We start from the raw sequence: 21204 nt of genomic DNA, 5'->3' as shown, positions 1-21204 counted from the left end.
ATGATCAATATTAGTTTCGATGTCCATGTGGGGTTTAGTTTCTGTCTCGATCATTTGTACCAATAGTTTCGATGTTCTGATCTATTCCTTCTTGAGCCGTTTCCTAATGTACATCCAACCCTTCATACCCCCAACTGCAAACTGACTACTGTAACCTTTAAACTTGCATGACATCAGTGTAGGTGACACACCTCATTACATACCCTGAAAAGTGACTCTTCCTGTATCACATGCAAGGCGCAGAGCACAATGGCGACCAGCGGTGCAATGGAACATGTCCACCGTACCCTGAGTGAGCCAACGTTCGGTAACGACATGTTGTCGGTACTGAACGACATGAGAGCGGAGGGAGTTCTCCTGGACGTGACGGTTGTTGTAGGGGAGGAAGAGTTCATGGCGCACTCTACAGTCCTGGCCTATGGAAGCGACTACTTCCGGGGTTTGTTTTCATCGGGTAAGTGCTGACATTGTCAGACCAACATATGGCTGAACAGTTCCAAAGTTCCTTACACCCAAGGCCACACAAGAGTGTGTAAGAGTTTGCTTTCGGCCAGATTCGACCGGCTTCGTTTGATGGAAAACTTGTAATAGCCTCTTTTGGTTTAATATCCGGTACCCTGTAATGTAAACCACTGAATAGTCACTATATGTGTTTTTGTTCATCTTCAAGGTCATTTTCATGCATGCTATTGGTTGGTTGTAGCTAACGACACGTTATAACATAGTGTTACCAGTTCTAACTGAAATAAGCCCACCCACATAGCACCCACTTTCCCTGTCACAATTTTCTCTGGAGTCTTGAGTGCATTTGGTACACATTTTCATGCACCGAAGAGTGCCTGACTCAGTCAAGTGTGTTACGTCTATAGGTATGAAGGAAAGCCAGGAGAAACGTGTCGATCTGAAAGACCCAAGTGTCACGGCGGCGGCTTTCCGTCTCCTACTGGAGTTCCTGTATACCGGACAGCTGGTGATGTCATTAGAGAACGTGTACGAGGTTCTGGCGGTAGCCAACCATCTACAGGTAAACTTGAGAATGTGCGATTGAAAAACGGGACGTCAGTTCAGTTTAGTTCATCCTCTTTAAAGTTTTAGGTAGAGTTTTCTCTCCTATGTTCATGTTCCACCAGTATCCTGAATGAAAATGGTAAGATATATAATGTTTATGCAAATATGTACTTCATTGATCATTTGCATGATCAATAACCAAGTTTTGTGTCATCATAACAGCATAGCATAAGCAACTATTTCCGATTTTGTTTGACCCTAACCTCTTCCCTATTGGCCTCAATGAAAACCGGCTTGCAGGCAGCCAAAGTTTGAGCTTATCATAAATAAACAAAGATTTAACGTTGACAGCAGTAAAAATAAATATATTACATAGATTTTCATCGCCAATTATATTTTCATAATTGAATAATAGCAGTTTCGGATTGATTGATATTGATTTAAAACATGAAACCTGTTTTCAAACATGTAAGCATCAGACAGAGAGGAACATATTTAGATATAAATTATGCAAATGTTGCATTCTCTTTTCAATGGATGGCAGGTTCAATCGGCTCTTCGACTTTGCGGTGACTTCATCACACAGACTTTACGTGAATCACAATTTGATATGGCAAAGTATTCCAGGGGAACCCAGGTAAGTTGTTACGTAAATACTTTTTTGCTCGCCATACCACTGCATGATGAACGTATTTTCTCTTTTCATAACAGGCCATACTATGCAAAAATGACACACGTCATTCCCTTTTATATTTTACAGGTTGCAGACTTGTATAACCTGAAAACCTTACAGGAGTCTCTAGACACAGTGATTGCAGAAGACTTTATGGAAGTGACCAGCTCTCATGACTTCCTAGAGTATGCTACAAAGGACGAAATGATCAGGCTTTTACAGCTTGAGACTCTTGCGGCACCATCCGAGCAACAGGTAAGGTTATGCCTCAGTCACATTTCTAATGGGTTTTTAGGTGTAGGAAAGGCCTAGCTTTCTATGGGGGTACGGAAATCGTTGAATTCGGCAAAAAAATCGGGAAATTGGCCAGGGGACTCAGTCCACCCTTAGGTTCATGTTTCCTCTCCGGGGAGCCTGTGGTATCTCGTTACTGTATTGTATTGGTATTGTATTGGGTGGGCCGACTACTATCTTGGTAGCCAGGGGCTGAATTGCGAGAAGCTTACAAAAGGCGGGGCTAAATCGCAAGGGTCTGGAGCGAGCTGCCATTCGGCGCCACTCATGTGACCTCAAGTCATTTACGTTCTTTGAAGTCCACTAAATCGATATCTGATAGGTGCCAATTGGATAGATAATCCTTATATTGCTTCGCGAGCTCGTCAGGTAGCAAAACTCCAAATTTTCTCCGATAATAGCCAGCGTAGTCAGTCTGGTAGAGACTAGGATGCACCATCTTTCTGAGTCATGCTACGGGGTACAATCGTCAGTCTTTATTTTGCCAGGTGTATGAAGCGGCATTAAGATGGCTGACACACGACACAAGCCACATGGAACACGCTGCGGCTGTCCTGAGCCACGTGCGCCTCGCATTGTTGGATATAGGCTTACTGTATGGCCTGTTGAGGACCGAACTTGGAACAATAGAAGAATGCAGGAACCTCATCTTGGAAGCCATGGCTTACCATAGTCTTCCCACTACTGAGACCAAAGACGGCTGGCCACGGTCAAAGTCCAGAGCGCAAATGGATGAACAAGTAGGTCACTTTTAAGTAAATACTAGTATCTTTCATAATGTGAAAGGAGACAATGAAAGGCATTTATGCATGTGCTTAACTCTTCACGTAGAAACACTGGATGTAAGAAGAACATTGCGTGAAACGATCCCAGTAAAAATACCTACATGTCATCCAAGGGTCTCTCAATGAGAAAATTCATTATATGCTTTCATTCGTTCAACAGGTGTTGTTGGCGTTAAGCCTCGAAGCACGGAAATTCACCACAAAAACGGGGTGGACAAAAACCGCCATTTCACTCGGAGGGCGGACCGTCTACGCGGTTGCCGTTGTTGGGAATGTGATGTACATGATATACAAGGAGTACTTCATGTCCTATGATCCGACAACCGATGAATTGAGCAATTTAATTTTTCCACCTGATTATCATCACGGGGCGCCCAGGATGGTTGCAATCGGTGCAAGATTGTTTCTGGTATGTGGTAAGGAGGGCGTGCGCAAGAGTAAGGCCTGGTGCTACGACATCTCAGTCGGCCGTTGGTCAAAAATCCCTCCCCTTCCCCAGTACAAGAGTGGAGTAGCTTTAGCAAGCTGTCAGGGAGCTGTGCTTGCAATCGGTGGTAAAGTTTATAGTACAACCGCTGAGGGGAAGGATACAGATGTACGCACATCTAGAGTACAAACCTTCTTCCCAGTGAAGAATTCGTGGGAAGCAGTGTCTCCCACCATACAACCTCATTTTCAAGCAACCGCCATGGTGCAAGGTGACATCATCTACGTAGCAGGTGGTGACACGGTTGTCAACGGTAGGACATGTTCTAACACATCCGTAGAGATGTGCAAAGTCTCCGTCGACGATGTATTTGGTGTTACTGTCTCGCCGTGGTCGTTGATCCATCAGCCCCTGCCTACTCAAAAGTTTGCCTCCGAAGTCGCCGTCATCGACCGAAAAGCCTACTTCATCCTCGGCGGACAGATGCACTTCACCGGCAAGTTTGTGGACACTCACACGTCAGAAGAAGATGTGGAAGACATGTGTCGGGCGTTTCTGAGGAATGTCCAATCGACCAGTGACGTCGTGTGTGCAACTTTGTCATTGAACGAGAAGACATGAGGACTTTTTATAGATGAGAAGGGCCGACCAAATATAGACATACCAGTGACACCATGAAATCATGAACAAGTCCTTATATAAGTCTAGTATTTGAAACTGAAATCCTATACCCTTGTTGGACAAGCCACAAACAGCGAACAATTCACATCTGACAGGCTCAGCACGTTTTGATAGAAAAAAGACAACTTTGTCCGTATTTGATAATTACCAAATTTGAACGAATAGTTTGACCTACTACCTTGTTGTAGAATCATATTAACTTAAGGATTACAGTCATTAAAACATTGTGTTACGCGTTTCTAATCGATTTTCAAAAGTTGTTGACAAAGACTGGCTGACAGTTTGAAAGATATAGTAGTCATGATGGCGAAGCATGTAAATTACACATAATAGATATTCAATAGCATAAACATCTTTTTGTTTTAATAGGAAATTTCATAGGTGAATGATTGGCTTTTTAGTTGTGTAGTATATCAGCCAAACCAGTAGATAAATAGAATATAGTAGATTTGTGACGATAGAAGCCCTTGTTGAGAGGTAACTTAAGGTAATTAAGGTAATTTAGGGCATAATAAATCCTTTTTAAAGGATTTATTATAGCTCCTGTGTTAGTTCAAATATTTGTTTTTTTTATTTGTGTAACCAGTACGATTGAACACACAATAGATCAAATTATATTGTGTTAGTTCAGATATCTGTTTGTCTGTTTGTTGCTTGTTTGTTTGTATGATGAAAAAAGTAAGGGGCGTGTTGTATGCGATGGTTCTGTGATATTGATGATGACATTGATAAGACATATTCGCTCAAACAAATGGGTGTTCATTGAAACACAATATGCTCGAAGAGTTGATACTTAGTAAGGGGCCAAGTTAATATGACAACACACGTATCCGGTGGATCAAACCGTCACTGGGATAAAAGAGTCAACTCCAGTGATGAACGGTGACGAGGGGTGACATTTGATCACGTTTGGGATTGTGTTCTCGCCGCAAATATTAAAAAAAAAAGCGCCACCCATATTCGGCTACATCTAGCGGCGATAAGCAGCACTCCAGTTAGAAGCACCCTCACACTCAGGGTTGACAATCACGGCAAAGCCTATGATATCAACCCTGACAAATCAGCCACAGTATTCGGTTATTAGGGGTGCCTTGCTTATGAATATTAATGAGCTTGCCCTTATATGGGCAGTCAGCCGTTGGGGATCGGGCGTTGGCATGGTGAGCAAACAAAGTCATGGTAATACGTAACATGATTGGCTGATAGCTTCCCAGCGGCCTTTGCGAGACAGCTTGCGACAACAACAAGCCCAAGGAAGGCCTGTTCTCTGATTGGTTGACAGCTTGTTTGTGGCGACAATCATAATACCCGTAGGTAGGGCCTGGGACAGCAGGGCCCCATAAGGTAGTGCCGTTGGGGACCGGGAGTTAGGAGGATGCACTGAAGAGGATGTCTGATAGGCATCGGAACGCCAGCAGGTGAGAGACATAACTGGTTGTGAAACTGGGAAAACCACATTATCCCAAGTAACATATCTTCAATCAATATGATTGTGTCTTTTTTAATCCCAAGTGAAGATTTGTCGATTTTTCAAGAGCCGTCATAGTTTCAGTTTTAACGTCAGTTTCGGTAAGGTAACAGTTTCGTTCAGCCTGGTTTCGGTGGCCCGGTTTATACCTGAGTACTATTTTGTCCACCCAACATCCATCCGTCCATACCTCCCACTGCAAAACTACGGTAACCTTTCAACTTTCGTGACATCAGTGTAGATGACACACCTTTTTACGTAATTACATACCCTGAAAAGTGCCACCACCTGTAGCACTTGAAAGCACAGAGCACAATGGCGGTTAGCGGCGCTATGGAACAAGTCCACCGTACCCTGAGTGACCCAACGTTCGGTAACGACATGTTGTCGGTACTGAACGACATGAGAGCGGAGGGACTTCTCCTGGACGTGACGGTTGTTGTAGGGGAGGAAGAGTTCATGGCACACTCTACAGTCCTGGCTTACGGTAGCGACTTCTTCCGACGCCTTTTTGCTTCAGGTAGTCTGAAAATTCGTTCTAATCTGAGGCTGTTGAATCGCCCAGCCATTCAACATAATATGATTGTACTCTGATGACCGTAAAGTCTAGACTTAACTATAACAGATTGATAAATGCATATCTTCCCCATTGGACATACAGTGTAAATGTGGTAAATCGTTAACTATTTACCTATGGCGTTTTCAGCGTACCTTTTCGGGTTCAATGACTTTCTGAGGCTTTACGCTTGATCTTTATGGCATTTGTCAATATTTAAAGTTGACATAGACCTACACATAATGCAAGTTGTGAATGTTGAATGGAGTCCTCGTTGTGACATGAACTCCTATTTGACGTACTAGGTATGAGGGAAAGCAAAGACAATCGTGTGGACCTGAAGGACCCCAGTATCACTGCAGAAGGGTTCCGTCCCCTACTGAACTTCCTGTATTCCGGGGAACTTACGGTGTCTATAGAGAGTGTGTACGATGTTCTCTTGGTGGCCAATCATTTACAGGTAGGCTGTCCGGTTTCGGTTGTAGAATTCGAAAACATAGTATGCAAATACGTAATAACACAGTTCACCATTTGATTATATCGTCAAGTTGGTAATACCATATGTTTAAATGTTCGAGTGAATAGTAAGCATCATCTTATATGACAGTTTTGTAAAATCTCTTCCCACTGTACACTGCACACTAAACATTACGCTATATAAATGTGTGCCCCCACTAGAAATATGACATTAGATGAGTAAAAACAAGATGGCGTCTGCGTGACGTCATAATCCAACATGGCGGCGTTCATGGATACCGACGAAACCTGCTATCACAAACCTGTAATTATCATGTTCTTTTTCACAGATTCAGTCTGTCATGAAATTGTGCTACGAGTTTGTTTCGCAAAATATGCGGGATGCACCACTGGACCTGGCAAATTATGCCAAAGCAGAAAAGGTGGGTTTAGTACGTAAATCTAAAGTATCAGAATCGTCCATATGCATGTAACGTTACATACCTTGGACATATCAAATGCATTTTTTTTCAAAACTAGATAAAGTTAGCAAGTAGGTAGGTAGATTGATTCGCTGTCCAGAGATCTCCAGGAGCTTTGTGTGACAACTTGCTTCGAGTTCGAGTTGTATCTTTTGTTTATTTCGTCATATTTAATATCTATATTTTTCTCTTGTAGCTTGCTGATGCATACGGACTGATAACATTGCAGGAAAAAGTAAACTCTGCGCTGTCAGAGAACTTTCTGGAGCTAAGCACATCCGATGAGTTTCTCCAGTATACTACAGCGGAACAGTTGATGAAGCTGTTAAAGACAAACGATCTTGTGTCGCCATCGGAACTGCAGGTAAGCCGACAATCGTTCCATTCATTTTTGTTATGTTAACCCCCACGGAAGGGAAACAAATTGCTTTTGAACCATGTATCTACTTATCAAGACAAATAAGGTAAATGGCTTGGACCAGACGGCTGTCACCATGGTTACTGGTAAATTAGCAAGCACTCTATAGTGTTCGATTACTTTATGTAGCAAGTGGCAGGACAGAGCTGAAGAAGTTGGTAAGAACAAACAAAGCAGTTGTTTGATAGGCTAGACCAAAGGCTAACATTATGGATTTGCTAGCTAAGTGTCGCCTTTCTAGTTTTAACGTATTCTATAGATTTATCGCAAAAATGCATACAACATAGTACATAGTGGTGTCGAACGCAATTGGAATGCCTCACCCCAACGGCACCATTGTATACAAATATTGAAGATGCGTAGCAGAAATTTGTTAGAGAAACGGGAAGGTCTGATGTACAAATGCCGTAAACATTTGTATGGTTAAGTAATCCCAGGGGACTAAACAACAGTAAATCAACTGAATATGACTTGCATGTGTAATACATACAACATTATAACCTACTTCAGGTGTATGAGGCGGTGGTGCGTTGGCTCATGCACGATGAACAGACCAGAATTCCGCATACAACCGAAGTCCTCAGCCACGTGAGATTTGCACTGCTGGACCAGAGCACGTTGTCTGGACTGCTTCAGACCGATATGGGTGCCACTGAATGTTGCAGGCAACTGATCCTGGAAGCCATGGCCTACCACAGCTATCCATCCGAGATGAAACAAGGCATTGACTGGCCACGATCAAGGCCCAGAACTTCAGCGAGCAAGAAGGTATGCACATTTCTTTGCAGGGATAAAAACAATGAAATTCATGTTTTTGTAATGTGAAGTCTTACTGAGAGAAAGCATATAGGAAATAGAATGCATAAAAATTGCTGCCGTTTGCTAATTGTCATAAATGTATCACAATCATCCATGTACGGATGAAAATAGAAAAATAGAAATTGATGTTGAAAAGCCACCTAGCTGTGCCCTAATTCAAAACATTTGTAAGAGTTAAAAGATTGTGTCTTTTAGTGAAAATTGTGATAGCACCCCCTATCACATTGATTTAATAGTAAGAGAAAAGATTATTTCTATTAGTGAAAAAATGTGATAGCCCTTCTCTATAACCCTAATTCACCAGTAAGAGGAAAAAGATTGTCTTCTAGTGAAAAAAAATGTGATAGCACCCCTCTATCACATTAATTCACTAGTAAGAGAATAATTCTGGTCTGAATGTACTGCTGAAATAATGTGACAGCCATTATCATGTGTAAAAGTAGTTAACACGGTCTTCGACTGAAAAACTTTTTTTAACTAAACAATGTGATAAATAAACAGTACATGTTATTGTATTGCAGACTTCTTTGACTTTGGCCTCGGGAAAAGCATGGGCCTTCACTGCAAATGGTTGGAGGAAGCAGAAGACCATGTGCGCTCCCGGGCCCATTCAAGCAGTGGCTGTGGTGGGGAACGTTCTCTATGCGATGGTTCAGTCATCTTTCCAGTTCTACGACCCAGCAACAAACACTTGGAAGAGCCTACCGTTTCCGCCGAATTGCCAATATGACACAGCGAGAATGACAGCAATGGACACAACGATATTCATTGTGGTGGACAAAGGGGACAATCGCAGCAGCAATGCCTACTGCTACGAAGTTTCTGAGGGCCGATGGAGCAGAATCCGCTCATTCCCCCGTTCATCTGATGGAGTAGCCCTGACAAGTTGTCAGGGAGCTTTGTTTGCAATCGGTGGCTACGCACATCACCCTGTGGATCCAAAGGTTACCCAACGTCGGCCACCACAAAACGGCTTTGCCTTCGGATTAGGTCAGCCTTCTGTACCCACCCCACAAATCGAGCATAGGAAAGAACCGGTTTCAGCTGTCGAAGCTTTCTTCCCACCGAAGAAGTCCTGGGAAGCAGTGTCGCCGACGACCCGACCCCATGCAGAAGCAACCACAATGGTCAAAGCTGATACCATATACATTGCAGGTGGGCAAAGCTTATATGCCGCTGTCGAGATGTGCAGAGTCCTCGTCAAGGATGACGTGACTGTTTCAGCCTGGTCCGTGGTCCCCCAGCCTTCCTGCGTCCACAAGTTTGCCTCTCAAGTCACCGTCATCGACCGTAAGGCCTACTTCATCCTCGGCGGACAAATGCACTTCACCGGCAAGTTTGTGGACACTCACACGTCAGAGGAAGATGTGGAAGACATGTGTCTGGCGTTTCGGAAGGGTCTTAACACAAGCGGCGTAGAGGTTTGCGTCACCTTAGCACTACCCGAAGCAAAGGACGAATGAATATCTAGATCTCCTCGGATGATTTTAAATGTTCCCAAAATGTCAATCTTAATTTTACTCCCATGTTCAGAATATTTCACAACTGAACGCAAAGGAACTTTATACATCCTGCACAATCGTTAGCCTCCTAGCTAGAATCCTAATCTAGACATGCCTCATCGGCTACCCCCGGACCCGAAAAGAACAGAAATACAATCCAAACATTGGTCAACAACAGAGCGAACAAGACTTGGATCAGAAAGGAACAATTCGAATTTAAGGCCCATGTAAGTTGTAAAGTTGTATTAGGAGATGATCTAACACCCAAGAAGATTGGCTCTTTGAATTGCATATGATATTGTCACATATACTAGTAGTTATTTTACTTTCACATACCTTGATTTGCTCATTGATGGCCGTCACATTGTGCCATGACTGTTCTGAGATGCCGAGGTCGCGTGCCATGGGGTTGTGTGTAACCAACACACCGCCTGGAACCTCGGACCTCCTACTCCTGGCCTCTGATGACCTGTACACATCGTCATAGTACTGTGGGCGCTGTAGGAACTCTGCTATGGGGTCGTCTCCTGGATAGACACATTTGAAATGCTATTACGTACAGATAGAAGATCAGTAGAATATTCTTAAAGTATTATATTTTGTGCAACAGCAACAGCAAACTTCATTGACTTGCCAACAGCTTTTGAATAGCATTTCTTTTTGATACTGACTAAATAGCCTGTCGGTGCCTGACGTAATCCAATATCGATCAAGTTATTTTAAGCATTTTGTTAATGTAGAAGATTGGATACTATTAGACGAATTGGAAGTTACCATAATGATATAGACCTTAGATGATAGACTGATGGTTTGAACAGTTTTATGCTTTCCTGCCACGCTTGTTCCGTTTGTAAAGTTTCTTGATGTAACCATTACAAGAATAGATTAATTGTTCCGTTGAAAACATGTACTAAAGAACATTACTAGTTATATTTTGGGTGCAAACTTTGTTAAAGTATAATAATAATCACAGTAGGTTAAATCTCGCTTGGAAACCGACAAAACACCTGGAAACGTTCTATTGTGATCATACAGGGGTACCATGTGGTCAACAATAAAAAAAGAGTTCCAGAACAATGCTGCTAGTTGCTACACTGTCCCATTATTTTTAAGCTCACGATAGATAATAGTCATGATAATCTACTTTAGTCGCAGCATACTGTAGAATGTACATAGAGTTAACAGTTACCTACATGATTGTGTTACTCTCCAAGCATAGGTTCGGCTCCGGTCGTTTTTGACGTTTTTAGGCGCTTTTACCGGGCTTTTTATTTTGTCCTATTTTCTTCATGTCTCCTGACCGGTACAAAATAGAAAGCCCGACAAAAACGTATTAAACATGACAATAAACGGTCGGAGCCGAAACTCTGCTTGGAGAGTCAAACAATTATGTATGATGTAGATAACTGTTAATTCTAAGTACACCTGTACCAGTATCTTGCGTTTACATTCCCATCGTAATGTAGAATGAAGTACGTAGATTTATCTACACGTATTACCTTGTATACCGACGACCGTATCGACACCGTAGTAGTGGAACGCGGACTTGAACTGAGCCCAGGGTTCCCTCAGAACGGTGACGTAAGAAGCGCCATGAGGGAAGAGGTGACGTAACGCTTGTTTGTCATAAACGGTTCTCTCTACCAGCAGGTTGAAGTGACGGGTGTGCCGGGGGCGGTAGTGTCTCAACTCTACCGGGCCTGGCCATCCTAGATATCTATGGAAGAAATATTGTATTTGAGATTGTTACTAGTGGTAGTGAGCTTGTCTGTGTGTGTGTGTTTCTGCGTGTACATGTTTGTGTGTGTATGTATGCGTGTACATGTATGTGTGTGTGTGTGTGTGCATGTATTTGTGTGTGTGTGTGTGTGCATGTATGTGTGTGTGTTTGTGTGTATGTATATGTGTGTGTTACGTTACAGGTTTGTGTATGTGTGTGTGCATGTATGTATGTTTGTGTATATATGTGTGTGTGTGTGTATGGATGTGTTTATGTCCATTGAGAATAAAGTCTTCAATAGGGTGTAAAATCTGAGAACTTACAAATCGTCCTCCCCTCCTCGCGGAAGGACGAACTCCAACTTCCTCTCATGGCCGAACCGATGGAACATGGACGCCAACACGTCACTTCCAGTCCTATAGAACAGACAACACAAAGTCACCATTTTATGCAATGAACAAGGTCACTGTTCCGAGTACGCATGTACAGCGACAGGAAATGTGGGCACTATGTCAAAGGTGAAGGCCTCTGAGACATAAACTTCATAAACGAATCACGTCTAAACATTGTTATGCAAATCAAGACGAGAAATATTTACAAGTTACGGACTTTGACATATTACTGACAAATCTTGTCGCTGCACATACGTACTCGGAACCGTGAACATGTTGAATGACCTTGAACAAATCTATATAGCAACTTTTCTTTCCCAACGCGGATACATATTACTGTACCTACAAATAAAAATACCCAATCTTTTGGCCTCATATAAGGGACAGATTTTGCTCCAACACAATACAGCGACGAAGATACGAAAATATTATATATATGCTCATCATTCTGCATACCTTTCCGTTCGGATGAAAATCAAGTCGATCTTTTCCGTACATCCGGGGTCTGTGAACTTGAGACATGCGCAGTAACCTAGACAGTCTGGTACGGTCTTCGGTGTACCTCTTCAAAGCACACACCGGAGAAAAATGAAGAGATATTCTAGTATTTGAGGACTGTATAAAATATATTGAATCACTGCTGTGATTCACAAGGAATGCCCTTTGATGTAGATAAATAGCTAAACTTAAAATGCGTAATATAAATGAAGACAATACAATATAGAGAATAGTGTGTTCTTTAAAATATCAAGTTATGTAACTGTTATACACTAAAAGATTGATATGTGCCAGTAGTCCTTCGGAAGTTCCGGAAAAAGTAACCCTTCAAATTTAGATGATCATTCATAATCAATAGACGGATTAATGAAGTAAAGCAGGGAAGGTACAAAATGTACCTTGTTGGCTGTAGATCCTTTGTCAATGCTCTGGTCCTCTTTCTACTTTTCATGGAGATCACCACCAGCGTCGACAGCAGAATCAGTACAGAGAGGACCCCTACCGGACGGTATTTCACCTGCACCGCGGCCATGTTTGAACCACCTGTTGCGCTGTAACCCTCGACGTTCTTACACTGTTAAAAAGCAGAATTTCGAAGGCACATAAATGTGATGCCGTGACTTGGAAGATAGAGCAAGCTATCAAATGTCAATAGATCCCTCAGCGCAACAACGTTCATTGTGGAAACACTAGCCACAAAACATTGTCATTTCGGAGTCAAACATCTATGAAATCCCTCGAAAGAACTGTTTTACTAATAGCGCCTATGTAGACCATCGCGCGCAAGAGTAGGCACATATTGATCTGGGGACAGTCCATCAGATATGAGGGGAGGCTTGCAGAAGAGGTTGCAAAAATGCCCCCTGTTTAAATCGTTCGAGCCCAGTACTGACAAACAATGCTTCGTTGTTCTGGTGACCATTACATTGACTGTGTCCATTATCATTATAAATGTAAAGTTTTGTTTTGATCTTTTTAATCCTACCCCTGTTCATACAATAATAAGATATACGATTCACACCCGGATCTTTCTTCGATATATCGATCCATAGTTTTTTTTATGAAACACATAGAAATAGACTGGCACCGGCTACTATTAAGGGACAAGCATTTGTGTCGAACTTAAAGCTTGAACGATAATCTACAATGTTCACCTTTTCGCGAGACCTGGATCGAGACTACTGTCTATTGTGGCGCACACATGTTACCATTACAGTACGTGCAGCAGCTGGAGATGTAACTATTTGTCAAAGGAACTTTGCGCTGAGAATATGGGGGGTAGTCAATCATGCTCCCCAATTATGTCAATTATCGTTATCATTCTAAAAATGGAAATACTGACGCTTGTTGCCTGTACACCCCCCACCCCCAAGAGGATTGGTGTAGGCTAGTTTTCAATGTAGGCCAGTGGTACAAGCGACCTAGTAAAAAAAACAAATGGCCAGCAAAAGTATATTATGAGCCCAAAATAGGAAAAGACGAAAAAAGGCCCAGAGAGCCTGCTACGGATGCTACGTTTTGTTTTGTGGCACTTAATGTTTACGTCTTTCTAGTTGTCCGACTTTTTATATCCCATGGCCTCCCCTTAGACACCCTATGATTGTAGATTTGTAGCGAATAGAAGTGGTTGCGCACGGCTGTCGCTTTTTCCAAAGCTTTGTTTACGTACTTTCTGCCCTTTGCATGAAGACAAAAACGACCGCTGTATTTGTTCTCTATGAACCAATATTCACCAAATGTTTGTCTCCAGGCAACACGCACATTATTCCCTGCACCGTTGACTACCGATGTATCCAGTTAAAACTTTCCACTCCAAAACCTTTCTGAGTATCACAAAGGCTTTCAGACCTAAGCCTTGAACACGAATGGGCTAAACCCTGCTATAGCTAAAGGCTTGACCTTCTAGTTGTATAACGGGCCATGCTCACGTCTCCTGCATATATGTATAAAGCATTGCGCGGTAAAAGATCACATAAAGACAAGAAGATTCCATTAAAATTCTTTAAGGGTAGGCAAGGGACTGACGTTCCTGGAGTGTATGAAATAATGTATCACAATCTATTCTCATCATTTGGTCGTGCAATACAGCTGCCTTCATTTAACCCCTTTCATTTAATAGGATAGTCCATACTAATTTCAGACGAAAGAAAATAATGGAAAAGTTGTCCTTTTTAAAAACGAAAACGTTCCTTATTCCAATCCCTGGGGATCCGTTCAAAATAGGCCGGTGCGGTAGTCACGTGACTGTTGATTGTTTTACACCGAGCGCTCAGACTCATACCGACTCCCTTGGGACGTCAATTGTTTACCCGTCGCTATGGCGACAACAGGTGTTGTATTTCCTGTCTGACGACCTCCCGACCCGGACTTATCCTAACAGGTACTTGGCGTGTTCCGTGTGTGGCCTTTACCGCTTTAACAAGTCCCCAGTGACCACTTGTGGAGAAGCCTGTGTAGCGTGAAAGCAAAGAAGGTTTTTGAGAGCCAGGGTTGTGACTTGAGACGCCATTCTTAGCTTGTGTTGTGAGTACAAATTAAGCGGACGGAGTTTGGTATTTTAAGATGGCGGCGGCGATGTCGGCTCGTTCTCCCCGGCGCCGAGTGGAGAGCCCGGAGAGTCCTCGGCTTCTCTCGGTCATCTCCGAAGAGTACCGGAACCGTCTACGGATTCCTTCGTACGACGATACCGAGAAGTTCAGCTTCGGGCCCGTGTACGAGGACAGCATCTACGAGACCATCCACAAATATCTCGAGTTGGACACTCACCACAGGGTGGCCTATATTGGTGACCCCGTAGGCAGCCTGGCACAGAAAATACAGGAACATTTCTGTCTGACCCAACCTATAGTAGCCGTCACACCGGGAAAGGTTCACTACGAACCCACTCCCGATCGCCGCCGACTTCTCCCGATCGAGATCCAAAACGTCGGCGCCGAGCAATACTTCCGCGAGGCCGCGCAAGACTTCCCCTCGGTGTACAGCGCAGCTCCCTTCGACCGCATCATCATGTTCGACTCGATAGAACACATCCAGAACCTCCGAGAAACCTTCGGATACATCTTGAAGACGCTACACGAGTTCGGCAAGATTTTGCTCATCCACCGGCCCGGTCCTATGAACACTTTGCCGTATTTCACAGACCTGAGTAACAGAGTACGGGAGCTAGACATTCCTTATATTAACATTCTTCAGGACATACAAGCATGTAAAGCAGACGTGGAATGGGAACTGGAACAGTTACCTGTGGTCATCCCAAAACTCAAGTGGCTGTCCATGCTCAAGGAAAAGTTCCCACCACAGGTAAGAAAACACATGTGTATATATAAAAAGTATTTGACAGTGTTTTAGTTTTGTCAGAAAATCACCACTCTATAGGCTACTATTGTGAATCGAAACATTAACGGACATAGTTTATGTTACATTTTAGTAATGTATATAGAGAACGACTTTATTCCACTTTATTGTAGAGAGCATGCAAGATATGTACAAAGTCCTGGGCGATAAAACTCAATAATGCTCTATGTCGCCATCTCAAGTCCCCTAATGAATGGGCTTTCTTCATTGTTCGCCTGCCTGACACAAACAATCGGGAGTCAATATTTTGGCTCCGGTGCCAGGACGCGACAACTAGTAAATCGTGTGTCTTTTTCAGTCCGCATGGGATAACGTTAGTTTACAATTATCCGCGGGATAACCTGTATCCGGTGTTTTGAAAACCAGTGTATTTAGAGATATCAAGACGGTGGATTCAAATTGCAATATTTTCAATATTTTTAATATATAACAATATAACTGTTTGAAACCGGCGTCCGTACACTTGATATCCCTAAGCTTAAGTACCATGTTCTTTATACAACGGATATAAGTTATCGGATAAAGGTAGACTAACGTCATATATTTGTTCAAAAGCCAAAATCAAGTACAATAGAAAACAGAAAATTTCACTTGTTTATTGCAGACACTAGTCGACGTCACTAGTATATTTTAACCAACTACGAAAATGTACCGTTAAGAATCTCAAATTACTTACAACAAACTTAAACAATCGCTAACGACTGGCGGTTAGCACAAACTAGATTTAGTCATAACTTGATACCAAGCTTGCCGACTTAATCACAAAAAAAAATTGTACCCAAAACCAAACCTTCGTTTTCTAGTTACCAACGTTACAATCAAATATTATTTCAGGTCACAACGCCAAATGATATTCCAGACAGAATGCATTATAGTCTATGCTTGTAACAACAAGGTGTAACCAGGCAACAAACACTGCCTTATTAGATAAATCTCGGTCGATCGATGTTGGATCAGTTATATCATGTGTTTTATATAAACACTGTTGTTTGCTCATGTTCACGGCATATGTTGGTTGAAGATAAACTAAAGATTAGGAAGTCCAAAGTGCTTTAATTTAGAGTATAGATTCTTACTGTGAAAATAAGACGGTTTGGATAGTTATTAGTACCATGAATGTAAGTGTATTATAATATTTCTCTTGGGGAGGGGGAGTCTAAAACAGGTGGTCTTTATCGATATTGACAAATGTGATGTAAGCTTGTGTTTTCATATAAAGCACTGTCGTGCGTAAAATGAGCATATTGCGTGCCCGTCTTGTCACACCGACTTTAGGTCATGTTTGCTTGCGTAGGTGGTAGGCACGAATGATTAACTAAAATGAACATAGTTTGGAAGAATTGTATGATATAAAATGCCCGTCAAGCAAAAAGAGAGTGGATGCATGCCAATCAAACTTCACATTTTGAATGACTTTTTTTATTTTTTTTTTATTTCTGGGCATTGACCTAAGTGATGTTGGGGTGGAAATTATGGAATCAGTCTATAGTATCATTAGTATGTGGCTGATTGGCTACTGATAGGCGTTAGCACTCACGTGATTATGACGTAAGACCTGTCCGCCATATTGGATGGTGAAACCTGTAAGTTGCCAGGTAAACTGGAATTTGTATCACAGCTACGTAACTCGTGTCAATAGTACATAAAAATCTATAGGCCTTTACATAACCAATCAGCATTGTCTTGGCACATGCAAATATCATATAGAATGAACTTGATTGCAAAGGAAATGATAACGCACGCTAATAACGTAAACTATGTGCGTCTAATTTTGCAGGTGCGAGTGATGAGCGACTACGAGGTGTCCAACGGCATCCGAGAGCTTTCCGAAGGCATGCTGAAGTACCACGGCGAGACGCTAGAGTTCATCGACCGCCTCATGTTCATCACCATATCGCACCCGCTCTTCGACACAAACTACCCCAGCATGCAGCGCGCCGGCGGAAGTGCAATCGTGCCATTTCCGGGCATGGAGGAGCTTCAGTTCCAAATGCCAATCACCGAGGACTTGAAGAAGTTCTTAGCTAAACCTCCCCCAGAGGAAAGGGTGAAGAGGTTACGATAAACTGTACATGTGGAAAACTAAATGAGAAGATATTGTGACTTTTGTACAATCTATCTCTTGCAACTTACCGATCAGCATTCTTTAAATGCACCTGCTAGTAAGGCAGTGCTTTCGCACAGGGTCTTGGAAGCGTTTTCCCACCAAGTCTTTACCGGCCACGGTAGAAATTAAAGGAGGACATGTGTCACTTTTCTTCAGCAAAATGTGCGTCCGATTTTGACTAGTAAGGATCTAAAATTGACGGAAAGTAGGTTTATCAATTTTGTTTCAAGTTAATGCCTGTCAATGTCGAGAAAGTAGGAGATCGTTAGATCTTATTTTTGCTGTTAGGATATAGGCTGCTATTTATATGTGCCAAATCTGGCGAGAAAAGCCACCAAACATCTGCTAAGCTTTAAGACTCTACGTTCTCACGGGCAATAACTCTTTGATATCGTTAGGTCTTGTCCAATGAAACGTATCTTTTAAACGATTTTAACAAACACCAATTGTATAGATTAAGGAAACAAACTGAGGTATACTCTTTTCACGTAGACTTTTATTTCGCTAAAATTGGGACCATGTATCCCTTATGTACAGTTAATAACTATGTAAGGAAACCAGGTAAAAGGAGCAAAACATCGTATAGCTGTGCATAGAGGTATTACCTTGTATATAATGCTACGGTATAGAATAGATGTTTTGGCGACGCCTCAGGGGCCGAGGCAATTTCCAGAATAATGCATGTACATCCTAGCTGATTTGTTGTGATGCCTTCTACATTCTATTTTCGATACTGACACACAGTGTGAATCTTTGACTCCCTTTGATATAAAAATCCGGCAAGTTGAAGAACATGCAATAAAAACGCAAAGGTAGCAAATGATCTGTTTTTTTGGTGTCATGTTACGGAAAGAATCTCATCTAGGAAGATTTGCATCTTTATTTTGAGATGGAAGGGATATGTCCATCAAAACTGTAGTTAAGGTCCGACATCGGAAATTCGGAACAAACACGAAAAATGCACATTTACGAAAAATCTCGAAAAATTCATCCTGTCCCTTTCTGTCGTATGTTATTGCAGCGTTAAAATTACCATTTTCGCTTGCAAAAGATCACTGCAGCCTTCACGCTGCTGTGAGTTGATATCTGAATCGGCTGCTATGTTGAGTTTAGCCACTAACTGGCGACTGAATCCACGGCTGATGAAATCGACAAACGAATAGACGATCTGTTTCTTCCGGGTCGGAAGGTTGGTGTAATAGGCCGGAAGTGCGCGGTTGTCTCCCTAACTTCTGCTGACTATTGATGGGTAAATCTCTACAGCTGAGCAAAGATTTGTTGTATTATTTTTTAGCGAGTTCCCGGCAAGGAGTACAGTTAGTCAGCAAGCGAAACTATTTTTGTATTAGTCCGCTGCAACGGTGATGCTTTGCGGTTACCGAAGGGTTCGCCTAGCGGTTACCCCCGGCGCAGCTTTACTCGCTTTCGAGCCTTGTAGAAAAGTAAGGAAGTAATTTTTAGCACTCAAATTGCTTTCTGCCTTCTCGACACGGGTTTTACTATGACATTCAAGTGATAAAAGTAACGCACACTTTGTTTAAGATTATGGAGGTTCGATCGTATGGGGTCACTTTGCGGTTACCGAAGGGTTCGCCTAGCGGTTACCCCCGGCGCAGCTTTACTCGCTTTCGAGCCTTGTAGAAAAGTAAGGAAGTAATTTTTAGCACTCAAATTGCTTTCTGCCTTCTCGACACGGGTTTTACTATGACATTCAAGTGATAAAAGTAACGCACACTTTGTTTAAGATTATGGAGGTTCGATCGTATGGGGTCACTTTGCGGTTACCGAAGGGTTCGCCTAGCGGTTACCCCCGGCACAGCTTTACTCGCTTTCGAGCCTTGTAGAAAAGTAAGGAAGTAATGTTTACCACCCAAATTGCTTTCTGCTTACTCGTTACGGGTTTTACTATGACATTCAAGTGATAAAAGTAACGCACATTTTGTTGAGGATTCTGAAAGTTCCACCGTATGGGGTCACTTTGCGGTTACCGAAGGGTTCGCTTAGCGGTTTCGCCAAGGGGAAACTTCATTCGCTTTCGAGCCTTGTAGAAAAGTAAGGAAGTAATTTTTAGCACTCAAATTGCTTTCTGCTTACTCGTTACGGGTTTCACTATGAACTTGAAGTGACAAAAGTAACGCACATTTTGTTGAAGATTCTGAAAGTTCCACCGTATGGGGTCACTTTGCGGTTACCGAAGTGTTCGCCTAGCGGTTACCCCCGGCGCAGCTTCACTCGCTTTCGAGCCTTGTAGAAAAGTAAGGAAGTAATTTTTAGCACTCAAATTGCTTTCTGCCTTCTCGACACGGGTTTTACTATGACAATCAAGTTATAAAAGTAACGCACAGTTTGTTGAAGATTCTGAAAGTTCCACCGTATGGGGTCACTTTGCGGTTACCGAAGGGTTCGCTTAGGCTTAGCGGTTTCGCCAAGGGGAAACTTCATTCGCTTTCGAGCCTTGTAGAAAAGTAAGGAAGTAATTATTAGCACTCAAATTGCTTTCTGCCTTCTCGACACGGGTTGTACTATGACATTCAAGTGATAAAAGTAACGCACACTTTGTTTAAGATTATGGAGGTTCGATCGTATGGGGTCACTTTGCGGTTACCGAAGGGTTCGCCTAGCGGTTACCCCCGGCGCAGCTTTACTCGCTTTCGAGCCTTGTAGAAAAGTAAGGAAGTAATTTTTAGCACCCAAATTGCTTTCTGCCTTCTCGACACGGGTTTTACTATGACATTCAAGTGATAAAAGTAACGCACATTTTGTTGAAGATTCTGAAAGTTCCACCGTATGGGGTCACTTTGCGGTTACCGAAGGGTTCGCTTAGCGGTTTCGCCAAGGGGAAACTTCATTCGCTTTCGAGCCTTGTAGAAAGTAAGGAAGTAATTTTTAGCACTCAAATTGCTTTCTGCTTACTCGTTACGGGTTTCACTATGAACTTTAAGTGACAAAAGTAACGCACATTTTGTTGAAGATTCTGAAAGTTCCACCGTATGGGGTCACTTTGCGGTTACCGAAGGGTTCGCCTAGCGGTTACCCCCGGCGCAGCTTCACTCGCTTTCGAGCCTTGTAGAAAAGTAAGGAAGTAATTTTTAGCACTCAAATTGCTTTCTGCCTTCTCGACACGGGTTTTACTATGACATTCAAGTGATAAAAGTAACGCACATTTTGTTGAAGATTCTGAAAGTTCCACCGTATGGGGTCACTTTGCGGTTACCGAAGGGTTCGCTTAGCGGTTTCGCCAAGGGGAAACTTCATTCGCTTTCGAAATTGCTTTCTGCTTACTCGTTACGGGGTTCACTATGAACTTTAAGTGACAAAAGTAACGCACATTTTGTTGAAGATTCTGAAAGTTCCACCGTATGGGGTCACTTTGCGGTTACCGAAGGGTTCGCCTAGCGGTTACCCCCGGCGCAGCTTTACTCGCTTTCCAGCCTTGTAGAAAAGTAAGGAAGTAATTTTTAGCAATCAGGTTGCTTTCTGCCTTCTCGACACGGGTTTACTATACATCAAGTGATAAAAGTAACGCACACTTTGTTGAAGATTATGGAGGTTCGATCGTATGGG

General features: G+C 42.6%; 5 protein-coding genes across 5 annotated transcripts in view; 4 read left to right on the top strand and 1 right to left on the bottom strand.

The window, feature by feature from the left end:
* The first annotated feature begins 249 nt into the window (after positions 1–249).
* Positions 250–4342, top strand: LOC118424324 (kelch-like protein diablo). The gene is made up of 6 exons (XM_035832871.1): positions 250–439; positions 870–1024; positions 1553–1645; positions 1769–1936; positions 2464–2715; positions 2921–4342. Exons 1-6 carry the CDS (start codon positions 250–252, stop codon positions 3806–3808), a joined length of 1746 nt encoding a protein of 581 aa, XP_035688764.1. The 3' UTR covers positions 3809–4342.
* A 1715-nt stretch (positions 4343–6057) lies between these two features.
* On the top strand, positions 6058–8143 carry LOC118424695 (kelch-like protein 3). The gene is made up of 4 exons (XM_035833375.1): positions 6058–6352; positions 6699–6791; positions 7027–7194; positions 7759–8143. The coding sequence occupies exons 1-4, from the start codon at positions 6200–6202 to the stop codon at positions 8071–8073; spliced, it is 729 nt and encodes a 242-aa protein (XP_035689268.1). The 5' UTR covers positions 6058–6199; the 3' UTR covers positions 8074–8143.
* A 514-nt stretch (positions 8144–8657) lies between these two features.
* On the top strand, positions 8658–9530 carry LOC118424321 (kelch domain-containing protein 8B-like). The gene has a single exon (XM_035832868.1). It carries the CDS (start codon positions 8658–8660, stop codon positions 9528–9530), a length of 873 nt encoding a protein of 290 aa, XP_035688761.1.
* The window catches only part of LOC118424488, a 26749-nt gene continuing 14886 nt past the window's right edge, over positions 9342–21204 (bottom strand). The window contains exons 2-6 of the mRNA XM_035833061.1: positions 12578–12753; positions 12138–12245; positions 11613–11705; positions 11069–11286; positions 9342–10096 (exon numbers count right to left, since the gene is read on the bottom strand). Coding sequence (XP_035688954.1) covers positions 9786–10096; positions 11069–11286; positions 11613–11705; positions 12138–12245; positions 12578–12753 — 906 coding nt within the window. The 3' untranslated portion in view covers positions 9342–9785. The remainder of the gene's footprint in view (positions 10097–11068; positions 11287–11612; positions 11706–12137; positions 12246–12577; positions 12754–21204) is intronic.
* On the top strand, positions 14458–18463 carry LOC118424487. Its single transcript, XM_035833060.1, has 2 exons — positions 14458–15479; positions 17311–18463. The coding sequence occupies exons 1-2, from the start codon at positions 14742–14744 to the stop codon at positions 17596–17598; spliced, it is 1026 nt and encodes a 341-aa protein (XP_035688953.1). The 5' UTR covers positions 14458–14741; the 3' UTR covers positions 17599–18463.

The sequence above is a fragment of the Branchiostoma floridae genome, chromosome 10 (assembly GCF_000003815.2).
Source record: "Branchiostoma floridae strain S238N-H82 chromosome 10, Bfl_VNyyK, whole genome shotgun sequence".
Lineage (NCBI taxonomy): Eukaryota > Metazoa > Chordata > Leptocardii > Amphioxiformes > Branchiostomatidae > Branchiostoma > Branchiostoma floridae.
Note: the sequence above shows the minus strand (reverse complement) of the source record. Positions and strands in the feature narration are given on the sequence as shown.

What these genes read in the sequence shown, in the direction of transcription:
- LOC118424487 (XM_035833060.1), top strand. Translation starts at nt 14,742, where the DNA reads ATGGCGGCGGCGATGTCGGCTCGTTCTCCCCGGCGCCGAGTGGAGAGC. An exon ending in AGGAAAAGTTCCCACCACAG is followed by an intron (nt 15,480 to 17,310) that starts GTAAGAAAACAC and finishes CTAATTTTGCAG; the next exon opens with GTGCGAGTGATGAGCGACTA.
- LOC118424321 (XM_035832868.1), top strand. Translation starts at nt 8,658, where the DNA reads ATGTGCGCTCCCGGGCCCATTCAAGCAGTGGCTGTGGTGGGGAACGTT.
- LOC118424695 (XM_035833375.1), top strand. Translation starts at nt 6,200, where the DNA reads ATGAGGGAAAGCAAAGACAATCGTGTGGACCTGAAGGACCCCAGTATC. An exon ending in TGGTGGCCAATCATTTACAG is followed by an intron (nt 6,353 to 6,698) that starts GTAGGCTGTCCG and finishes TCTTTTTCACAG; the next exon opens with ATTCAGTCTGTCATGAAATT. An exon ending in ATTATGCCAAAGCAGAAAAG is followed by an intron (nt 6,792 to 7,026) that starts GTGGGTTTAGTA and finishes TTTCTCTTGTAG; the next exon opens with CTTGCTGATGCATACGGACT.
- LOC118424324 (XM_035832871.1), top strand. Translation starts at nt 250, where the DNA reads ATGGCGACCAGCGGTGCAATGGAACATGTCCACCGTACCCTGAGTGAG. An exon ending in CGGTAGCCAACCATCTACAG is followed by an intron (nt 1,025 to 1,552) that starts GTAAACTTGAGA and finishes AATGGATGGCAG; the next exon opens with GTTCAATCGGCTCTTCGACT. An exon ending in CGGCACCATCCGAGCAACAG is followed by an intron (nt 1,937 to 2,463) that starts GTAAGGTTATGC and finishes TTATTTTGCCAG; the next exon opens with GTGTATGAAGCGGCATTAAG.